At 54.6% G+C, this 22,400-nt stretch overlaps 1 protein-coding gene across 2 annotated transcripts in view; it reads left to right on the forward strand.

Moving 5' to 3' along the window:
- Positions 1–1,014: 1,014 nt before the first annotated feature.
- Positions 1,015–22,400, forward strand: part of CCDC40 (coiled-coil domain containing 40) — a 38,871-nt gene continuing 17,485 nt past the window's right edge. The window contains exons 1-10 of one of the 2 annotated variants that reach the window (XM_039226580.1): positions 1,015–1,061; positions 2,879–2,959; positions 3,553–4,018; positions 8,785–8,929; positions 10,440–10,612; positions 11,495–11,578; positions 11,657–11,876; positions 14,991–15,148; positions 15,480–15,602; positions 18,305–18,426. In XM_039226580.1, coding sequence (XP_039082511.1) covers positions 1,033–1,061; positions 2,879–2,959; positions 3,553–4,018; positions 8,785–8,929; positions 10,440–10,612; positions 11,495–11,578; positions 11,657–11,876; positions 14,991–15,148; positions 15,480–15,602; positions 18,305–18,426 — 1,601 coding nt within the window. In that variant the 5' untranslated portion in view covers positions 1,015–1,032. Of the gene's footprint in view, positions 1,062–2,878; positions 2,960–3,060; positions 3,132–3,552; positions 4,019–8,784; positions 8,930–10,439; positions 10,613–11,494; positions 11,579–11,656; positions 11,877–14,990; positions 15,149–15,479; positions 15,603–18,304; positions 18,427–22,400 lie in introns of those variants that run through there. The other variant, XM_039226579.1, reaches the window with a different exon arrangement.

The raw sequence follows: 22,400 nt of genomic DNA on the forward strand, positions 1-22,400 counted from the left end.
CGCCGCCGCCGCCGCCGCTAGTGAGGCGCGGCGGGGCGGGGCGCACGGCGAGGCCCGGCCCCCGGCCCGCCCCCCGGCCCAATCCCGCCCGCAGCGGCCGCTAACCCGGCCCCCGGCCCTACCCCGGATTCTAACCCGGACCCCAAACCGGCCTCGGGCCCAACCCGGACCCTGATCCAACCAGGACCTCAAACCGGACCTGGGCCCAAGCCCGTCCCAACTCAGACCCCGCCCCGGACCCCACCTGCCCCTCCACCCCGGCCCAACCCGGATCCCAGCCCAGCCCCGGGCCCAATCCTGCTCCGGGACCGCACCCCCCCCGCCGCGCCGACCCCTGGCCCGACCCGGCCCGGACCCCATCCCCTTTCGCCTCGAGACCCAAGTCCCCTGCCCCAGGCCTCTCCAATTCCGGTCCGGGGACCCTGTCCCCACAGCAGCCCCGAGGACCCCACCCGGAGTGAAGGCAGATCCCTGGGACGCCCCACATGCGCGCCCGCCGTCTCCGTTTATGGTTTTCCTATTTCGGGGTAGGAAGGGGTCATCACCCACCAAAGTGCCACCTCCTCCGAGGACTCTCGGCGGCCCCTCAGTGGAGGGGAAGCCGGCCCCCCACCCCCCGAGGTCTGGAGATGGATGGGCGGGCACTAGGCTGGGGCCCCGGTCCCTCCTCAAGGAGCAGCCTGCTCCGGGGCTCCGCGCGCCTCCACCTCCGCCTGCCACCTTTGGGGCGCTGGGCGCGCGCGGGTCCCCGGGGCGTCGGCGTTGCCTGGAGGGACTATCGTGGACACGGCGGTCGCTTTACAGAACCTGAGCCAGGCGGGACAAGCTCGGACTCAGAGAGGGAGAAACTGTGTGTGCGTGTGTGTGTGTGTGTGTGTGTGTGTGTGTGTGCGCGCGCCCGCGCACGTATTGCGGTCCTGTGCGCCTCCAGCGCGCGTCTGTGGCACAAAGGCCGCGCCGCCGCGCCGCCCGCGCCAGCCCCGCGCCCGGTCCCCGCCCGCCGGATGTTGACGCGTCGCCTAGCAACCGGAGATGGCGGAGCCGGGTAGCGCGGCCGGCGGGTAAGCGGGGCGGGCGTCGCGGGTGTCGCAGCGCCCCCACGCCTCCGCCTCGGCGTAGCCTCGGGGGCTCCCCGCCCCTCACGCCCCTCCCATCCCCGCTCTGTTGGTCTTTCCCGCCTCTCCCCCCGCCCGACCACCCCCTGCCCCCCGCCCCCCTCCGCGTCTCCATCCCTTTGTCAGCGCCCCTCGCTCCTGCTGTCCGCTCCCTGAGCCCCGGGACTTGCTCGCCGCGCAGTAACCATGGCAACACTATGCTGGCTCTGCCTGCTGCCAGGCCTGAGAGTGGGGGTCTCTTCGGGCCGGGGCCCCGCCCCTCCGTCCTGGAAGGGCGGACCCCCCCTTCGCCTGGCCTGCGGGCGGGAGGGGAAGGGTCGGGGTCCCCGCGGGTCAGGAAGCCCCTTGGTGAGCACTATGTACTGATATGGAAAGAATTCCAAGTTACAGTAAATGAAAAGACTAAATGGAAAACAGTATGTAGAGTGTGATCTTTCTGTGTGTGTGTGTGTGTGTGTGTGTGCGCGCGCGCGCGCGCGCCTGCGCAGTGTGGTTAAATGTGTACAAAAATATCTGAAAGAATGTACCTTTAAATCTCATTACTAGTGGTTACCTTGAGAAGGGGAGGGAAAGTCAGAGAGGATTTTCATTGTCTGTGTCACGCTTCTGTATTAGTTTAACATTAAAAAAAAAAAAAAGCTTGTTTGGGGGCGCCTGGGGGGCTCAGTCGGTTAAGCCTCCGACTTCGGCTCAGGTTGTGATCTCACCGTTAGTGAGTTCGAGCCCCGCCTCCGGCTCTGTGCTGACAGCTCAGAGCTGCAGCCTGCTTCAGATTCTGTGTCTCTTCCTCTCTCTCTCTGCCCCTTTCCTGCTCACACTCTGTGTCTCTCTCTCAAAAATAAACATTTTTTAAAATTTAAAATAAGCTTATATTTTTAATCAGAAAAAATAATTTTTTAAAAAAATATTTTTATTTATTTCTAGGAGAGGGAGAGAGACAGCATGAGTAGGGGAGGGTCAGAGAGAGAGGGAGTCACAGACTGAAACAGGCTCCAGGCTCTGAGCTGGCAGTCAGCACAGAGCCCGACGCGGGGCCCGAACCCACGAACCGCGAGATCATGACCTAAGCGAAAGTCGGACGCTTAACAGACTAAGCCACCCAGGCACCCCAAGAAAAAATAATTTTAAGAATGTAAATCATACAGCACCTGGGTGGCTCAGTGAGTTGAGCATCTGACTTCAGCTCAGGTCATGATCTCACGGTTTGGTGAGTGTGGGCCCTGCATCACTGCTGTGAGAGCAGAGCCTGCTTCAGATTCTCTGTCCCCCTCTCTCTGCCCCTCTCTCTTTGAGCTCTCCCCCCCAAAAAAATAAATATTTTTTAAAAAAGAATGTAAGTCATGACATTCTTTTACTATCAAAATCATGGAGAAACTAACCAAGTGTCTTGAGAATATTTGTCCCTTTTGTGCAACATTCTTTTGCTTTGTATTTCTTTTCCCCAGTTTTGTCCTAGACACACGTATATGTATATTCAGGGTGACTTTCTGTTGTAATCTACTTACACTTTTCCTTTGATGTTTCCATAATTATTTTTCATTCATTCGTAGAGCGACTCTTCTGTGGCACTCCCTCCCTCCATGTGACGGGCATGATCTAGTTCCGGGGTTCATGACAAACATAACAAAGTCTAGGCCAACAGCCTAGAGGGGAGGCAGATAATGAACAAGTAAATAAGAATATATACAGACACAGGGAGGTGATAAATGCTAAGAAAAAGAATGCTGTTATTTGAAATGCTTAGACTGTATTTCTGCGACCAGGTCTCAGCTAGAAGGTGAATCAACTTCTGAAGGAGAGGAGGACCAGAGTAAGGAAGTCGTGGACCACAGTGTTGAAGGCGAGGACCAGCGAAAGGAAGGCGAGGATCAGATTAACGAAGGGGAGGACCAGAGTAAGGAAGTTGAGGACCAGAGTAAGGAAGTCAAGGACCACAGTGCTGAAGGCGAGGACCAGCGAAAGGAAGGCGAGGACCAGAGTGTTGAAGGCGAAGACCACAGTCATGAAGATGATCAGGTAAAGTTCCCTGTGGGGTGGGTTATGCTGGGCTTGTATTTACTGGGAATTAAAGAGTTAAGAGCTGCTCTGCAGGAGACTGTACAGTGACCCTACACCTTGCACTAGAACAGACTCAATACCATCGCAGAGAAAATCATTTTCCTTCCACCCAATTGTTGAGTGTTGGTGGCTAGTCACAATGCCCTCCGCCCCCGCCTCCTTCTCAGATAACCCTGAGGTTTTCAGAACTCAGTTTCTATAACAAAGGACGCAAAACTCACGAACACTGGAGAGAACAGATAAAGCATTGAGCATAATCGCTCAGTGACACGCAGACATGTGTAGATGCAATTTTCCCTTCCGTGTAATTACACAATTAAGAGTCAAACATCACAGGCCTTCTACCCTGTGTCCTGATTCTTTTCCATGCCACACATCTTCAGATGCCACCGACAGAGGAGAGCAGTCACCAGAAAAGCGAAGAGGCTGTTGATGCTGCAGAACTTTCTGAAGAGAACATTGCCGCCCCTGGGGAAGTCCCTGGTGAAGGGGCAACCGAAATTGATGGGGAAGTCGAAAATGTTGAAGAAGTGGAAATGGAAGAGGATTTTGAATTTGAAGGAGAATTCGAATCCGATATGGAAGGCACATCGCCTGAAGGGAAAGTCAGCTCCACCGACCTGACGTATTTATACACAAGTCTTGAGGAGATGGCGAGGGACAAAGCGGACCCCACACGCCCGCACGAATATGCAGGGAGGGAAGCCATTCCTGAAGACAGAGAAGCCCCCGGTCCTTCAGAACCCACAGAAGCAGGGGACATCTCCACACGGCCGTCCCAGCAAGCAGTGGGCTTATCTGAGCAAAGAGGCCAGGATGCTTCCGGACCCCAGGCTAGCAGATCGGTGAGTGGCTCTGAGGTCTATTTTATAAAAGTGTTTTATCGCTTCTGTGGTTGTCGCCCGGGTGAAGAACTCAGGAGGCATTGTAAAAACAAACTGTGGTTCCTGTTAGAAAGTTCTTAGCAAACTTGGGTCTCAGGACCCGCTATTGAACGCCAAGAGTTTCTGGACCTTTGGTGTTCGCCAACCCTAGGTTCATGTAAGGGGATGCTGACATCCCCTTAGTATAATGACAATAGTTACTGTCTCATAATTTTCTTTTCTTTTTATTTCTTTTTATTTTTTTAATGTTTATTTTTGAGAGAGAGACAGAGAGAGCATGTACAAGAGGGGGAGGGGGCAGCGAGAGAGGGAGACACAGAATCTGAAGCAGGCTCCAGGCTCTGAGCTGTCAGCACAGAGCCTGAGGTAGGGCTCAAACCCACGAACTGTGAGATCATGACCAGAGCCGAAGTTGGATGCCCAACCGACTGAGTCACCCAGGTGCCCTTCTTTTTATTTTTTTTTAATTTTTGAACAATCACTGGCTTATAGAAAAATCAAATTATGGGGGTGCCTGAGTGGCTCAGTCAGTTAGGCGTCTGACTCTTGATCTCAGCTCAAGTCTTGATCTCAGAGTCATGAGTTCAAGCCCCATGTTGGGCTCCACACTGGGGGTGGAGCTACTTAAAAAACAAAAAGAAAGACAGAAAAAAGAAAAGTTGAGGTATGATTAGAAGAACTTTTTATGATGGGTTACGATGCCATGGAAAGGTTCACAGATGGATTCTCCTTGTGTCCTATTAGATGACACACGATTGTAGTTTGCCCCATGACCAATGACGTTGGTGTGGATCCCTTGATGAAAAAGTGCCAGCCTTCACTGCGAAGTTACCCTTTAAGAAAGATTGGGTGTAGGGATGCCTACGGGGCTCAGTCAGTTAAGTGTCCAACTCTTGGTTTCGGCTCAGGTCATGATCTCATTCCTTGTGAGTTCAAGCCCCACATTGGACTTTGAATTGACAGTGTGGACCCTGCTTGGGATCCTCACTCCCTTTTCTCTCTGCCCCTGCCCTGCTCACTATCTCTGTCTCTCAAAATAAATAAATAAACTTAAGAAAAAAGCGCAAAATTGTGTGGGAAGGTGCTCTTTTTGTTTAAGACAGGCAAGTGAGTATTTCAAATGAAGAAAAAAATCACAACAGATCACCACCATATTTCTAGGAACTCATACTTCTCTCAGCAGTGTGTACAGGTCCATCTTTTATAAGATCTATCCCTAACTGTTTTGGATTTTTTGATGGTATTTTAAATGTCTTCCAATTGTTTGTTGCTCTATTGTATATAGAAACACAACTGATTTTTGTATATTGATCTTATATCCAGCAACATTGCTCAACACGCTGCTAGGGAGGGGCAGAAAGAAAGGGGGAGAGAGAGAATCCCAAGGAGGCTCCACACTGCCCGCGCAGAGACCGATGCAGGGCTCTCACTCACCACGAACTGTGAGATCACGACTTCAGCCAAAACCGAGAGCTTGTCGCTTTAACCGGCTGAGCTGTCCAGGTGCCCCAACACCCTTGTTAGTTCCAAGAGCTTTTGTTTCTGTAGCACCCATACAACTTTTCGCAAAGATGGTGTTGTTTGTGAATAAATGCAGTTTAATGTCTTCCTTTCAAATCTGGATGCCCTTCATATCTTTTCTTGCCTTCTGACACTGGCCAGAACTTCCGGCACAACACTGAATAGAAACTGTCCCCAATGTGGCCGAGGAGAACCCATTTAAATTGGTCTTTGTGTCCTTCTGACATACTCACATCATTCTGCTCTTTAACTGCCGTCATCCTTGGGGCACTTTCTCATTCTCTGGCACAGAACTGCCTGGCCCTAGAATCAGACACTTCTGATTGACTGGGATGTCACTGTCCCCAGGGTCTCTCGGTATCAAAGACACACACACACACACCTTGCACACACCACATGTACACCAGATACCACACACACCACACACAAGCACACATAGCTCATGCCAACCTTTCTCTGACACAACCCACCCCCCCCGAGTGGGGTCTTCCTGATGCCCTCCCTTCCCAGATTTCCAAGTTCCTTTTCCAACAGTGAGAAGCGCAGTGCCCCCCCGCCCCCCGTCTCCTTGATGTCATTATTAATCTGATCAGTCCCCCGGACATAACCCTCACTGCATTTCTCCACCCTCTAGTGGGCCCTCCTCACCCCACCTGAACTGTGACACCCCCACACTGGGCCGTCCCAGTCACCGTCACCACTGTGGGGCCAACTCCACCCAGGCCAGTCCCCGGATGTTTGGGCCCCAACTCTGTGCCGGGCTGTCCTCTGTGGGGACTCTTGTCGCCAGGCCCAGGCCTGTCACCTGTGCCGTGATGACCCCTCATGGGGACGGCCTCTGGAACCCCACGTGAGGCCAGCCCCACCTACTGGCTTCAGGTTTGAGTTGGAAAGAAAGTGAGGAGCAGGGTTACATTCCTCCATCTTGGACTCTGGGCCGGACGCGCCTACGCCCTTGACGGTGCTGTCTCAGTGAGTCTGGCAACAAGCCTGTGGGGCGGAGGCTGTGCATCGCTGCGCAGATGAGCGAAGGGCGGACAGACTTGCCCGTCATAGTCGTGCAGCCCTGCCGGTCGCTCTTGCTCCAAAGCCGCCATTTTGAACCACAAAGCAGCAATCCTGCCGCACCTGATGAACCCTGGAGTTAACAACTTCAGAGAATAACACGGTTTAATGCCCACTAATTAAACTCAAAACAACAACTGTCCCCATCTTGTAAGATGTCCAGGAGATGTGAAGTGTAGGCCACTTGTTGAAGTGAGCTGGAAAACCCAGTGTCCGTCCTTGGGTCTAGTTTCTAGAAAACGCACAGGGAAACAGTTTCCAAATGTGATAACCAGAAGAAGAGAAGCAAACCTGAGAGGGGCCCGATTTCCCTTCCTCCCGATTGGTGCTCAGTCTTTAGAAAGAACAGGAATTGCTGGGAGGGAGCTGCTGAGCACATCGGCCTGTAGATGGCTTGTCGATTTCTTGGTGGGAGAAGCCTTTGCTGGACACCCCACAGGGTGGGCTTTTGACTCTGAGCCCCCACTACTATCATTACAGTCCTGGATACCTCGGGGTGGTTTCTAGAATCAGCATCATCTGAAAAAGTATTAGAAATGAGGGTGAGCTGGGGTTGAGGCATCCCAAGTCTGCACCTGCCCTTGGGCGACCATGGGAACTTCAGGCAGGGTCTTTAGCTTCTGTGAGGCTGCTCCCCCCGCCCCCACTCCCGCCAGATAACAGAAGTGACTCCTACCTGCCTCACAGGGTATTGTGCAGGGTCATTGTTATTACCAATACCCACCAGTTCATCAGCAGCAATAATTATCGTCAACAATAATATAATTGCAAGAATCTCTTTTAAACTTAAAAAGGAAGCAGGCATTTTTATCGAGAGAAGACATTTTATTTAATTACGTATTTATTTATTTTTTAATTTGCATCCAAGTTAGGTAGCATATAGTGCAACAGTGATTTCAGGAGTAGATTCCTTAATGCCTTTTACCCATTTAGCCCATCGCCGCCCCCCACAACCCCTCCAGTAACCCTCTGTTTCTTCTCCATATTTAAGAGTCTCTTATGTTTTGTCTCCCTCCTTGTTTTTATATTACTTTTGCTTCCCTTCCCTTATGTTCGTCTGTTTTGTATCTTAAAGTCCTCATATGAGTGAAGTCATATGATACTTGTCTTTCTCTGGTTAATTTCATTTAGCACAATACCCTCCGGTTCCATCCACGTGGTTGCAAATGGCAAGATTTCATTCTTTTTGATTGCCGAGTAATCCGCCAGTGTGTGTCTATATATACCACGTCTCCTTTATCCATTCATCTTTAGATGGACACATGGCCTCTTTCCATACTTTGGCTACTGTCGATACTGCTATAAACACTGAAGTGCATGTGCCCCTTTGAAACGGCACACCTGTATCCTTTGGATAAATACCTAGTAGTGCAATTGCTGGGTGAGAGGGTAGTTCTATCTTTAATTTTTTTAAGAACCTCCATACTATTTTCCAGAGTGGCTGCACCAGTTTACATTCCCACCAGCCGTGCAAGAGATCTTCTTTCTCTGCCTCCTTGCCAACATCTGTTGTTGCCTGAGTTATTCACGTTAGCCTTTCTGACAGGTGTGAGGTGGTATCTCATTGTTGATTTGTATTTCCCTGATGATGAGTAATGTTGAGCATTTTTTCATGTGTCAGTTGGCCGTCTGGATGTCTTCTTTGGAGAAGTGTCTGTTCATGTCTTTTGCCCATTTCTTTACTGGAGAAATGCTTTTTGGGTGTTGAATTCGAAAGAGATAAGACATTTTCTTATCAAAATGTCCCTAAAGTGGAATGGTTTGGAAGAAAAGAAGTAGAAGCAGCCCTCTAGCCTGTGGCTGAGGCTTTCCAACGTCCTTCTATACAGAGGAGGCTCAGCGGTGTTGCTTACCATCCCCAGGGAGATCAGCGTCAGGGAGTAAAGAACCCCACATGTAACACACACCCATTCCTCAGCATTTACACTTTGCTGCAGATGTAGACAGGTGAATTCCTGAATTCCTGGGGTCGAGGGCATAGATGTTTTCTATTTTGCAAAACCCAAGTAACTTTATATCCAAATGGTTTTGTTTTGCTTTAGCAATTACGTTGAATTTTGAACACTGTAATAGATCAAAATCAAATAACTTCAGTCCTGAATAAGCCCTCGTTGATGTGGGTTTGGTTGTGCCTGCTCTAGAAAACCTCTCAGGAAGAGCTCCAGCAACAAGTCTTCCCTCTGGGGGCACGACATCATCTCCGACTGAGCCAGGGAAGTAGCATCATGTCCTTGGACTTTGATGAGCTGCTCTCGAGCACGGAGGAGCCCTTCACACGGGAGCCAGGTACCACGATGCCCCTGCCGGGTTCATGCTGTCCACGGGATAAGCCCCTTCACGTCCCCTTCTGTGTGAGCAATGCCACTCATTCGCCACCTGTTACCTCGTTTCCTGTTCAGCTATGAGCCTAAAGACAAAAAAAAGTTATTAAAAAACAGGGATAATATTTATGGAGCATTCACTCTGTTTTATTTGGTTTCATCCTTATAGTAACCTGATGAAGTAGGAACCAATCTTGCACTTTTCAAAGACCCTCAGAGTCATTTAGTGGCCTATCCGAGTGAGTGGCAGAACCAAGCCTTGACTGAGCTCCGATGACGTCCAAACCACAGCCCCTGACTGCCACTTCCTGCTGCCTCCTGGTCTCAGAGAGGCGCTCAGCAATGAAACCCCAAAGAGTACGCGTTTGCTGAGTTTCAGAGGCTCACTCGACACACCCTGTCCTCTGTCCCCGTGTGGGGGATGTGGGGAAAGCAAATCGGGGTATTTCTTATTCCTTATGGTGCATGTGCATGGATGGTCCAGCTAACAAAGTCTTGCATCGTCCCTCAAGTGACATGAAGGTAGCACACATCTGAACGAGCTAAAAACAGAATGGGACCTTTGCAGCTCAGGTGGATAGGGAAGCTGGCAGTGGAACCTCACAGATACTTCATTTCTTGTCAATCTTACCCGCCGTTTTCCGTTCAAAACCAGACAAAACAGTAAGAAGCCAACTTTCATCAAATACTCACTATTTGTGTCTAAAAAAGTATATACAAAACACCTTTCCTTCTTGGAATATATTAAAGGTAACATACATTACATTACCTTTTTTAAAATTTATTTTTGAGCAGGAGATAGAGAGCAAACAGAGGAGGGGCAGACGGAGAGGGAGACAGAATCCCAAGTAGGCTCTGTGTTGTCAGCACAGAGCCCAATGCAGGGCTCGAGCTCACACATAGTGAGATCATGACCTGAGCTGAAATCAAGAGTCAGATGCTTAACCACTGAGCCACCCAGGCGCCCCCATATTACCTTTAAATTTTTTTAACGTTTTTTTTTTTTTTAATTTATTTGTGAGAGAGAGAGAGAGACAGCATGAGCAGGGGAGGGGCAGAGAGAGAGGGAGACACAGAATCTGAAGCAGGGTCCAGGCCCTGAGCTGTCAGCACAGAGCCCGACGCGGGGCTCGAACCCACGAACCGTGAGATCATGACCTGAACCGAAGTCTGACGCTTAACGGACTGAGCCACCCAGGCACCCCTAAAATGTGATCCTTTCATGCACGCTCTCTCTCTCTCAAATAAAAATAAATAAATAAAATGTGATCCTTTCTATGGACACGTGAACCAACACACGGAAGATTTGCGAACAGAAGACCCTGTAAACAGCACTGAGCCCCAACCCGCTGGATGTTTTCTTTCTCTTTTCCATCATGTTGCAGGAGGTTGGAAATCAGCCTCGCCCGAGGCGCCTGCAAGCGGCCTCGCCAAGCCCCGTACTAACCCCTCAGTGGGGCTTGCTGTCCCCCCAGGTGTCCGCCCAGATGACCCCGAGGCCCGGCCCGAGGGAGGCGCCATGCCCGCCTTCCTGGAGCAGATCCAACAGCTAAGTGCTCCCGAGGAGGCGGCAGAGAGAACCGAGTCCGAGGGCAGCGACGAGGCGGAGGAAGACACAGACCATCTGATGGTTCTGCACCCAGACCACGTAAGGACGCGCTCCCAGGCCTCAGCGGAGCCCTAGACACGTGGAGGGTCACAAGAGACGCCCCTTAGCCTGCTGCTTAGGCTCCCTCTGCCTGGCTCCGCACACCCCACGCCCCACCCCAGCCGGCGCTGGCCCTCACCCACCCAGCACTGTGTCCGCACGGTTTGGGCCAGTGCTCTGTGAAGCATCTTCTTTTTTTTTTTTTTTTGCCAAGTCTCAACCTCGGCTCTGCTGACATTGGGAGCGGGTCACTCTCTGGGGTGGGACTGTCCCGGGGTGGGGGGGACCTGGCTCCAGGCACTAGATGCCAGTAGTGCCCCTGCCCCTAAGCCATGACAGCCAGAAATGTCTCCCGACACTGCTGGATGTTGGGTGGGGGCACGGTCACCCGCATTCAGAGCCACTGCTTTGAGCGAAGCTACGGGATCAGGAGTTCCCTGGCCCCACCCTTCTGGCAGTCGGGGAAGGCAGATCTTGACTGACTGAGCCCATTCGCAAAGCTGGGGTGCTCACCCTGGAGACCATCGGCTCTCGCTCTGGGAAGAGGGCTCAGTGCTCATTCGGTGCTGGTGTCCCAGGCCCTGCTCATCACCCCCCTCTCATCCTGGGGGCGGGGGCGAGGGGGGGACGGGAATCCAGGAGCACCACACCCGCTCACCCAGTCATTTCACCAAAATACGCGCTCAGTGCCCGGGACGGGACCGCGAGTGCCTTTAGTCTGTGGCTGCCAGAGCAGGTCCCGGCGCAGAAGCGGGGAGCACCCAGCGTGTCAGTCCTCCCTGTGCCCCCTCCCGCCCCCCCCCCCCCCGGAGAGCTCTGATGACTTGGGCTGTGCCCTGTGTAGGCCAGGAGTGACCCAGGCTCGCTTCTCTGTTGTTTCAGCCCCTGATGGTAAGGTTCCAGGCTGCCCTGAAGAACTACCTCAACCGACAGATAGAGAAGCTGAAACTGGAACTTCAAGAGCTGGTGCGTATCCGTCCATCCATCCGTCCGGCCGCGGCCGTGCGCCTCCGCCCGTGACGCAGCCTCCGTCTCCGTGCGCAGGCCGTGGCCACCAGGCAAACCCGAGCGCAGCGGCAGGAGCTGGGGCTGGACCTCTACGGGGTGCAGCAGCACCTGGCCCGCCTGCAGATGCAGCTGGAGAGGAGCCACGACCGGCACTCGACGGCCGCGTGCGCCCGGCGGCAGCAGGAGGAGGAGCTGCGCGCCGCGCGCCTGCTCTACGAGCGGACCTGCGAGAGCGCCGACGGCGAGCGCAGGGAGCGTAAGGCTGGCGACCCCGCGCGCGGTCAGGGCCCAGTGGGGCGTCCCGCGTGCGTCAGGGCCCTGGGCGCCCGCGCGAGCCCGAGGGTGTCCCCCCGAGCGCCGTCATGACCCAGTGGGGCGTCCCGCGTGCGGTCACGTCCCTGGACGCCTGCGCGACCCCGAGGGTGTCCCCCCAAGCGCCGTCATGACTCAGTGGGGCGTCCCGCGTGCGGTCACGTCCCTGGACGCCTGCGCGACCCCGAGGGTGTCCCCCCAAGCGCCGTCATGACCCAGTGGGGCGTCCCACGTGCGGTCACGTCCCCACGGGGAGGTGCCACACGATATCTCATCCCCCAGAAACGTCCTGTCGGGCCATCACAGGCATGGAGAAAACAATATGTGGTCTGTCTTACCAGGTTTCCCAGCCTTTTTAGGGAGGGAAGGCATCTGGGTCTTAAAAGGCCTCACGAGGGGAACACGGGAACACGAAAGCCTCATAGGCTGAAGAGACACGTGGGCTGCAGCGGGTTGGCGGGGTTGGAAGAATCGGGAAGGAATGGCTGAAGCCCAGTCCTGAGCACAGGGGCTTGAATAAGCCAGGGGCCCACGGCCCAGGGGATGGCGCAGGAACGGGGGGCCAGGGAGGCTTTGGACCAGATGAGGCAATAGCTCTTTTCCTAGTAAAACAGCCTCCCCCCCCCGCCCCTCAGAGCAGGGTCCCCGGCCTCCCCTAACAGCCACTTGCACGCTCCACTGTGATTATTTCAGTCTGGGGGCTTTTTCCTGTTTCCAACTTTCTTTACCAACTCTGTATGATCATTATGATGGGGAACATGTTAGACCCTGAGAAACGCAGAAGTTTCTGGATTGGCGGCAGCAGGGTGAATGCTCATTTATCAAGCACACTCCCTGATCGCCACCAAATTAACAGAAAATACCGAAAAGAGAAGGCGAAATTTGTGCAGTAACGATAGAGTCGCACCGTCCGGGGGTGTAGGTCATGGGGCCCCCACCCCTTCATGCCAGGACCCCTCAGCGGAGGCTCAGGGTGTGGACAGGCACCCGGAGACAAGCAGTGCCTCTTGGACTTCATGTCCTTCCTGGGGGTCATTGGACACACAGGGAAGGAAACTGCCCAACCAAGCAGGATTCCGGAATTGTTTCGGCTTCTCCTCTCTGAGCGCTGGGGGCTTCGGGTGGTCCCCGCCCTGCCCACAGAGCAGTCACCTCCCTGGGCACAGGCCCAATGACGCAGCTGAGAGGGCCGATCGTTCCCCCGCTGGTACTCCGCCTGCGATCTTAGAGGCTGTTACGTCAGTCAAACGAGAGAGAAGGAGGGGGAGAGGCTACTTGGAAATAAAAAGTACAACCGTCATCCAAAACACACCAAGACAAAGTCACTAAGCAGACACATCCACACCACTACAAATTTGAGGAATTCTCCCCCGAATTCAGAGCAGAGCCCCCACGTGCAGCGATGGACGTTTTGAGGAGACAAAAGAGTCGGATGTTCCATCTGGGATGGTCGACGCCCGTCAGACAGAAATTCCAGGAGATCAGGGGCATCAACCGACGACATCCGAGAAGAGCATCTGCGTGAGTTCCGGAAAGCAGAACCTTCAAACATGAAGTGAAGAGCCACAGAGGCCCAGACAGCGGGAAGAGAAAATAAACGTGCCTAGACACAGCTGGTGACATTTTCAAATTCCAAAGGCTAAGGAAAAAAATGCTGTCGGCTTACGGGCAGGACAGGACCAGACGCCAGCAGGCGGGGAGCAAGCCTCTGCCCCTTGCAGGAGCCCAGGGCGACTCAGAGCCACCGGGACCCGGCCCAGCCCGCAGCTCTGACGCAGCAGTTTCACGAAGGGACAGGCTCTTTTTTCTTTTCTTTCCTTTTCTTTTCTTTTTTCTTTTCTTTTCTTTTCTTTTCTTTTCTTTTCTTTTCTTTTCTTTTCTTTTCTTGTTTCTAATGTTTTACTTATTTTTGAGACAGAGAGAGACAGCGTGAGCAGGGGAGGGTCAGAGAGAGAGGGAGTCACAGAATCGGAAACAGGCTCCAGGCTCCAAGCTGTCACCACAGAGCCCGACGAGGGGCTCGAACCCATGAACTGTGAGATCATGACCTGAGCCGAAGTCGGACGCTTAACCGACTGAGCCACCCAGGTGCCCCTAAGGGTCTTTTGTTTCTTGTCTTTCTTTCCTTCTTTCTTTCTTTCTCTTTCTTTCTTTCCTTCTTTCTTTCTTTCTTTCTTTCTTTCTTTCTTTCTTTCTTTCTTTCTTTCTTTCTTTCTTTCTCTCTTTCTCTCTTTCTCTCTTTCTCTCTTTCTCTCTTTCTCTCTTTCTCTCTTTCTCTCTTTCTCTCTTTCTCTCTTTCTTTCTTTCACCTTCCAGGTAATTCTGATGTGCAGTCAGGGCTGAGAATCACAGATCTCAAATATAAACGACAAGGCAGCGACGGTCAGGAGGTAAGGGAAGAGGGCCAAGGAGACTCGTCCACACGGAGACCACGGACCACGTAGGGCACCGACGGCAAAGGAGTCCACGAATCGGAACTTGAGGCTGCGGCGGAAAGCACTCGAGTAAAACCCATGACCCTGCCTAGTTTCATTTGGCTTTTTGTGAACAAGACCGAAATGAAAACATTCTACTTCCAGAGGCTTTAAAAGGGCAAGTTAGCCAAAAGAAGTAGGAAGAGGAAGTTAAAATAAAATGGCAGAAACTGGCTTTAAAACATGACTGGGAAAAATAAATTTAAAAAAATAAAAATGAGTTGGCCTGATAGATAAAAATACTTAGGTTTTTTTTTTTTTTAACATTTATCAATTTTTGAGAGAGACAGAGAGAGAGAATAAGCTGGGGAGGGGCAGAGAGAGAGGGAGACACAGAATCCAAAGCAGGTTCCAGGCCCTGAGCTGTCAGCACAGAGCCCGACGTGGGGCTCGAACCCACAAACTTCGAGATCACGACCTGAGCCAAAGTCAGACGCTTAACCGACGGAGCTCCCCAGGCGCCCCTAAGGGTCTTTGTAGTCTAGAAGCGGGTTCCCAGGCCTGGCCCCCAGCGGCTGGAGGGGCCCCGAGACGGCGCGTGCGAGTGCGGGCTGCCCAAGCAGCCCTCCCTCTCTCCCCCGCAGTGGCCGCTCTACAAGCCGAGCTGGAGGGCCTGGCTCTGCATCTGTTCTACATGCAGAACATCGACCAGGATGTACGCGACGACATCCGCGTGATGAAGCAGGTGGTGAAGAAGTCGGAAGTGGAGCGCACGCGGGCCGAGATGGGGAAGAAGCAGCAGGTGTTTTGCAAAATTGACGCGTATGCAGCGACTGCCGCCAAACCTTCGGTTTTCCAGAAGGCCCTTAGCTCTGCCTCTTGCGTGAATGTGGCGGCCCTGAGAGGCTGCGGCCGGCCCGGGGGTGGGCGGTGGGGGGGGGGGGGGNGCCCCCTTCGGGCTCACTAAGAAATTATACAGGTAGAGACCTTTGAGTGTAAATATCTCTTCTTGCTCCATCCTGCTCTGCCTTGAGGAGGAGGGGGGGGGGGGGGGGGGGGGGGGGGGTGTCACTGACTTGGGTTGGGGGCTTCTGGAGAATTCTGTCTGAGGTGCCCATCACCTCGTTTCCCAGGACCTTCATGTGGACCGGCTCACCATCAAAGCCAACCAGCTAGAGGAGCAGATTGCTCTGCTGGAGGCGCAGCGCGGCGCCCAGACGGAGGACACCCGGGTTCTCAGGAAAGCAGTGAGCGAGGTAGGAGCGTTGTGGCACCGCACGGCACCTGCCCGGCGCCCGCCCGTGCCCACCGAGTGACCGGCTCACTGTGCCCGCTCAGTCCACAGGCTCCCCGCACGGACCTGTGTCTCCCTGAGCATCTCCACACCCGGCTGACCTGTGGGGGTGGGGGGGGGCGGATGCAGCAGAAACCCACTGGTGGATGACCCGTATTTCTATTCTGGCCGTAGCCAGCGGTAGCCCGAAAGGCCTCCAGGAATCTGGGCCCCCGCGTCTGCTCGCTGGGCACACCTTGGCCATAGTGGCCAGTCAGGGGGGCTGGGGTCTCCCTAACTGCTCAGCCCTGGGAGTCGGTGGGCGCCACATTCAGAGGCCAACACTAGCAACCAACGTTGCTGTGTCTTTTTTAAAAAATTTGTTTTAATGTTTATTTAGTTTTGAGACAGAAAGAACAAGTGGGGGAGAGGCAGAGAGAGGGAGACACTGAACCCGAAGCAGCTCCAGGCTCTGAGCTGTCAGCACAGAGCCCGACGCGGGGCTCGAACCCATGAACTGTGAGATCATGACCTGAGCCGAAGTCAGACGCTCACCTGACTGAGCCCCCCAGGCGCCCCTGTCTTTTTTTGTTTTAATCTGTGACTCACCATCTGCACTCATGTGTGCAGGAACAACAGAAAGGAAACAAACCACTTTTATTGGAGAAAAAAAAGACATGCCTGGGTCCGTAAGGGAAGGTGGTCAGTGCTCTCCGGCCTGTGAATCTAGAATGTGTTCTGATCAGAATCTCAGGGGGAAGGAAAAAAAATGAAAGCAGTTGTATAGTTAGAAGAGATTCTTAGGTTTATCTGAAGAATGAACTCAGAGGACTAGGGAGGAGTTGGGAAGGGAAATTCGCAAAGGCGGACCCGCAATCCGTCTCCCCGGAACTGAGGGGTTTCATGGCCCGTCGCCCTCGCGCTGTCCTACCAAATATCACCAATCATAAAGCCCCGGAAGGTAAAATAATGTGTTCCTGGGCACAGAGATCGCCAGGCAGGCCACGGTAGCCTGTGAGAGAGCCCAGAAGGAGGCAAACATTTGTGTAAAGCTTGAGTAGATTATAAATTAGTAGAGAACAAGCAATCATGGACGACAGGGTAGGGACATTTGGTTAATCATTTGGGGAACAATTAAATCTTTTCCTCATACCAGACACTGAAATGAATTCCAGATGGGATCAGGAATGTAAATGGGGGGAAATGCACTGGAAGAAAATAAAAGAAAAATATCTTTTAAATCCTGAGTTGGAGCGGCCTTTCTAAGCACAGACCCAGTAAGGGAGCAGGTGGAGAGGGTGAGGCTCACCAGCCAGAGTGGCTGTGGACCCCGGGCACCAGCAGCTCCACGGAAAGACAGGAGCCACGTCAGGGAGAGACAGGCTTTCACTGACGAGTAAATTTGAGGGTGGGAAGAGAGGTTATTTATTTATTTACTTTTAACATTCGTTTTTGAGAGAGAGAGATGAGCAGGGGAGAGGCAGAGAGAGAAGGAGACACAGAATCCGAAGCAGCTCCAGGCTCCGAGCTGTCAGCACAGAGCCCGACACGGGGCTGGATTCACAGACAGTGAGATCATGACCTGAGCCGAAGTCGGACCCGACTTCCAGGCTGGCCAGGATGAACCGGTGCGCTGAGGCGGGGCGGGGGTGGGGAGCCTTCCAGGCTGGCAGTGAAAACACACGTGGGTCTTTATCAAGATCTTTATTCAGGGCCCCCCGGAGGGCTCAGTCGGTTAAGCATCTGACTTCGGCTCAGGTCATGATCTCACGGTTTGTGGGTTCGAGCCCCGTGTCGGGCTCTGTGCTGACAGCTCGGAGCCTGGAGCCTGCTTCAGATTCTGTGTCTGCCTCTCTCTCTGCCCCTCCCCCGCTCACTCTCTGTCTCTCTCTCAAAAATAAACATTAAAAAAAGATCTTTATTCAAGAACAGCGTTGTAACACACACGGGGAAAGACGCTCCCCTACACCCGTCCCAGCCCCCAAAACTCCCCTACCCCCTTCCCAAAATATCACTGGAGCTTCATCCCAAGGAAAGTACTGAAGACGCATGCGAATAAACATTGGGTAGATCTAAAAACTGCACGGCGAAATGAATAGGGAGTCACTGTGGACCGAGCTGTGTGTAATAGCAGAGTCCCCGCAGGGCTGGGGGGAGGGGACTTCTGCTACGAGAGAGTCACTGTATGTCCGAGCCGTGGAAGCCTGTCCGACAATCCAGTAAATACTTGCTGACACGAAAGCCCGTGTATAACATGCTGGTTTTTAATTTTGGGTCGCAAACCGTCAAGAGTGTGGCTGCACACACCCACACCCACATGCACACATGCGCACACACACACCAGGGCCTGAGAGATGCCCTCACCGAGGTCGTTCCCGATGGTGAGGGCTCTTATGGGAAGGGGCGTCGGCCCGAGGCTCCATCTGTGGACCCAAGGCTGCGTTCTCAATGAGCCGGGCATCAGTCACCGCCGGCCACCCGCCCTCTCCTCCTCCTCCCTCGACCCCCTGGCTCTGAGCTCCTCGAAGCCCTGGGGTCAGGGCTCAGGTGGGTGCTCGATGTGCCTTCTGAGCTGTACTTATTTTTGCGTTTATCCGCTCACCGTGCGCGATATGGGAAGGAGACGTTCTGGGCACTCTGATGCCGCTAGCCCACCATCCGCGTCACGCTCACTGTCGCCCGCAGGCCTGCACGGAGATAGGCGCCATCAGCGTGGAGAAAAGGCACATCTTGCAGCAGTGGGCTGCCTGCCTGGTGGGCATGAAGCACCGAGACGAGGCGCACAGGACCATCCAGGAGGCGTACAGGTAGGCGCTGGGAGGGCCACTCGCCGCCTCCCAGGTGTGACGCGGGGGCGGGGGCCGGGGCCGGCTCAGGGCCCCAGGTGGGTGTGCGGACCCCCACCACCCTCAGGTGCGCCCACAGCACCTGTCCCACTGCCGCTGCTGGGACAAAGGGGGGCATGTCCCCGGCTTCCGCCCCAAAAGCTCCCTATTGTTCACCGAGATTCAGCGCTTAAGTCCTTTCAAACTCCCCACGGCCCCCAGAGCAGCAAAGCTTTCGCGCTCAGGTTTCCTGGGAGGATTAGGAGATGCGGTGACAGAGGGGAAAGGCGTATTTATTTCTGGGACGGAGAGGAATCCCTCCGCTTTGCTCTTCGCCACCCATGCGCGGAAACCATCCCTGTGCGACTGTCGTGCCCAAGGCTGCGTTCCAGCCGGAATCCTGTCCTGACCTCCCCACCCGTGGGGAAGGGAGACGGCCGTCCCCCAGGGCTCCCCATCCCTTCTGTGTGGCCTGGGCAGGGTGTCGGGGCAGGGGGCTCTGGCCCGGCACTGACTTCGTTCCCCAGACCGCCCCGGGTGACGGGGACCCACACGCCATGCCCGGGCCTGGAGGCAGCAGGCGGCTCTCCTGGCACCGAGCCATGGAGGGCGGGGGTGAGTGAATGACGGCTCTTGGCCTTGGCCACTCCATGGCGCAGTGTCCTGGGGCCAGACAGCTGGGAAGCACTTGCCCTTGGTGGTCCTGTAATTCAAACAACAGCGACGACGACAGGCACACGGGCACCGTCACTGCGGTCACGTGCCGCACACGCCCTGCTCTGTGCCTCGCTTTTCTCATTCGTCCACGTGCCCTGGAGATCTTTCCAAATCAGGACATGGATCGCTCGTTCCTCCCTTTCCCACCGCAGGGCGGCCACCGGGCTGCTTCCGGGGGGTGTTCCCTGCCCGGGCGTGAGGGTTACCCGTGCTCCTGGGTGCCCCCGCGTCCAGGGTGAATCCGCTTCAGAGTGCGCCGTACGCCGTCGTCTCCATCAGCCTGGAGCCCCGGGGACGCACATGCCCAGCTCTGGCAGCTGTGTCCCCAAAAGGCGGTGCCGGTCACACCGCTCAGTGGCGTTCCAGAGTCCCGCGGGAGCGCAGCGGGTCACACTTCGGGACTGTGCGATGTAACCACAGTGAAAACCATGTTTTCACAACATGCGTGCATGGAAGGCTGGGTGGGTGTTTTAGCAAAACAGGTGCTCACACACGTACAGGCACACACACGTGTGCACGCAAATACACACATACACACCCACACGCACTCACACCCATGGACTCGCACAGGCATGCTCGCACACACATGCGAGTGCACACACAACACCGCACATGCATGCACACGCTCACACATGCACACAGGCACACATGTGCACACATGCACCCACGCGCGCTCCCACAGGTATGCTCGCACACACATGCAAGTGTGCACACAGAGCCCGCACACATGTGTGTGCATACACAGGCGCACATGTGTGCACCTACACACACGTGCGCCCACATACACACGTGCACACAACACCCGCACACGTGCGCAGGCACACACACAGCCCACACCCCTGACCAGCACTGGAACGTCTAGCTTAGGACAGCGTCCTTTCTGAAGCTATACGGCAGCCCAGAGGAGCGGAGTCCACCGTCAGAACGCGTTGTCCGCACAGGAGACCGTGAGGGCTGCAAATTCTAACCGCAGAGATGGAGACGCGCCACGTGCATCCATGCAGGTTGGAAGAAGGAAGTCTGAGGCGGTCTAACAGAAGGTCAGGGCGCCGCAGAAATAAGACCGTGCGCCGTTCCGACTTCCAGGCCAGTCCAGCGCCTGAACTAAACACCAGCTCTGCCAGCTCGTAGCGCGTACACCGCTTTGGACAAGGAGGGAAGCCGGCGACGCTCCTGGCTCCGGTCAGGACGACCGGCGGGAGGCCCACACCCCGAGGTGGGGTCCTTCACCTGGGGCGGCCCCCGGCGGGCCCACCCCCCGCCCCGGCCCAGAAGCCGCGTGTGGCCATCATGTCGGGAGTACCTCTGTGTCCTTGGGGTTGGTTTCCAGGGATCAGGGCACGGGAGGCTGACCTAGACGTGAGAATGCCAGGCTTGCGTGTCCACTAGGAAATGTGGGCACCAAAGAGGCTAACGCTTGACCTTGGACTTACAGGGTCCGCCCGCGGGAAAGAGCACAGGGCGGATGACAGCTGGGACGCGGCTCAGTGTCGGAGGCCCCGCGCCCTCCCCCCGACCTGCTTCTTCCCAGAGCACCGGGCAGTCTGTCCACGCGCTTCTCTGGCCTCTGGCCACTCCTGCCCCGATGGCCCCTTGCTGTCAGCCGCCAACCCCTCAGTCTGGACCCAGCAGCCCTGGGGGAAGCCCATATGGGACCTCCAGACCAGACAGGTCCCCACCTCCCTGTCACTTTAAAGACCACGACGAGCCATTGAATCTTTGCAATGTCAGTGACAAAGTCAGGTCAAAAGCGGGTCCCGGCCACAGTCTGACTGGGACCACAGTCAACACTGGAGGTCACATATTCAAAGGCAACATCTCAAAACAAGCAGGAGCCACAGACGGTGCTGTGCTTACCCTCGGGGGGGGGGACACCCAAGGACTTACAGTTCCTGGGGGCGGGGCCACACCCGGTCCCCAGGGCCCTGCCGGCAGCCTTGTCTTACTTCTGATGGGACATGCGAGGGGCGGCCTGGCACAGAGCCCTCGCCCCGGGGTGTTGAGATGTCAGGTGCCCCAGGCCCCCAAACAGCTGCCCTCGTGACCCGTGAACGGATCAGGCCCGACGTGGGGGCCGTGTTCTCAGCTCTACCAGTGTCTGTATCCGGGTATTTTCTATTGGTATCTGTTCATCTAGGAAGTTTTTAAAGTGTGTTTTGGGGCGCCTGGGTGGCTTAGTCGGTTAAGCGTCCGACTTTCGCTTAGGTCATGATCTCGCGGTTCGTGGGTTCGAGCCCCGTGTCGGGCTCTGTGCTGACTGCCAGCTCAGAGCCTGGAGCCTGTTTCAGAGTCTGTATCTCCCTCTCTCTCTGACCCTCCCCTGCTCACGCTGTCTCTCTCTCTCTCCTAGAAATAAATAAAAACATTAAAAAAAATAATAATAAAGTGTGTTTTTTAGCAATAAATTGTATCGAGGATCAGTGATCCCATCATAGGGAATTTGCAAAACAGAGGTTTCCAAGAGCACCATCTTTTCCCTCTGGTGACAACGACAATTTATTAGCATTTGGGGCACGCACAGGCATCTCTTCTCCCGTGTGTGTGACTTTCCGCGTGTTCAGACTTCTGTCACGCCGTTTGTGACTGTGCCTTTTTTTAAATTGGACGTCTTCTTTTTATTGTCAGATTTTAGACATCTGTAAGGCTGCTACTTCCTAAAAAAGAAAATGAGTAGGTTTTCCATTTTAAGTCGGGTTTCTGGAGGCTTAATTTATGTACACATTTCTTATGTGGAAGAGTTCTCCCTCTTCAGTGCACGGTTTTTGCGAGTTCGGCAAATGGAAGAGGCCGGTGTCCCCACACCCCCCCAGAGTCTGTGCCCTCGCCCGCCTCCCGCCCCCAGCGGCCACCGACCTGCCTTCTGTCCCCTATGGCCCTGTCATTCCCAAGGTGTCCCGTAAATGGCTGTGCAGATTTGCTCATCCGGCTTCCTGCATGCAGCACGCTGCTTCTGCACTCCATCCCCCCGTGGGGTGCTGCGAGATCAGTAGTTGTGCCTTGTTTTTGCCGGACAGCCCACCACTGTGTTCATCGGCTCCCCCACCGACGGACTGCCCCGTCGTTTCCGGTTTGGGAATGTCATTGGAAAAGCTACTGTGACAGTCTGTACACGTCTTGGTGGGGACGCGTGTTTCCCTTTCTCCTGCGTGAATACCCAGGCGTGGGATTGCTGGTCAGCGCGTATTTGACTTTATAACAAACTGCCGATGTGTTTTCCAGTTTGGTTTCGTCCATTTTGC

The sequence above is a fragment of the Hyaena hyaena genome, unplaced genomic scaffold (genome assembly GCF_003009895.1).
Source record: "Hyaena hyaena isolate Hyena2069 unplaced genomic scaffold, ASM300989v1 scaffold_21, whole genome shotgun sequence".
Lineage (NCBI taxonomy): Eukaryota > Metazoa > Chordata > Mammalia > Carnivora > Hyaenidae > Hyaena > Hyaena hyaena.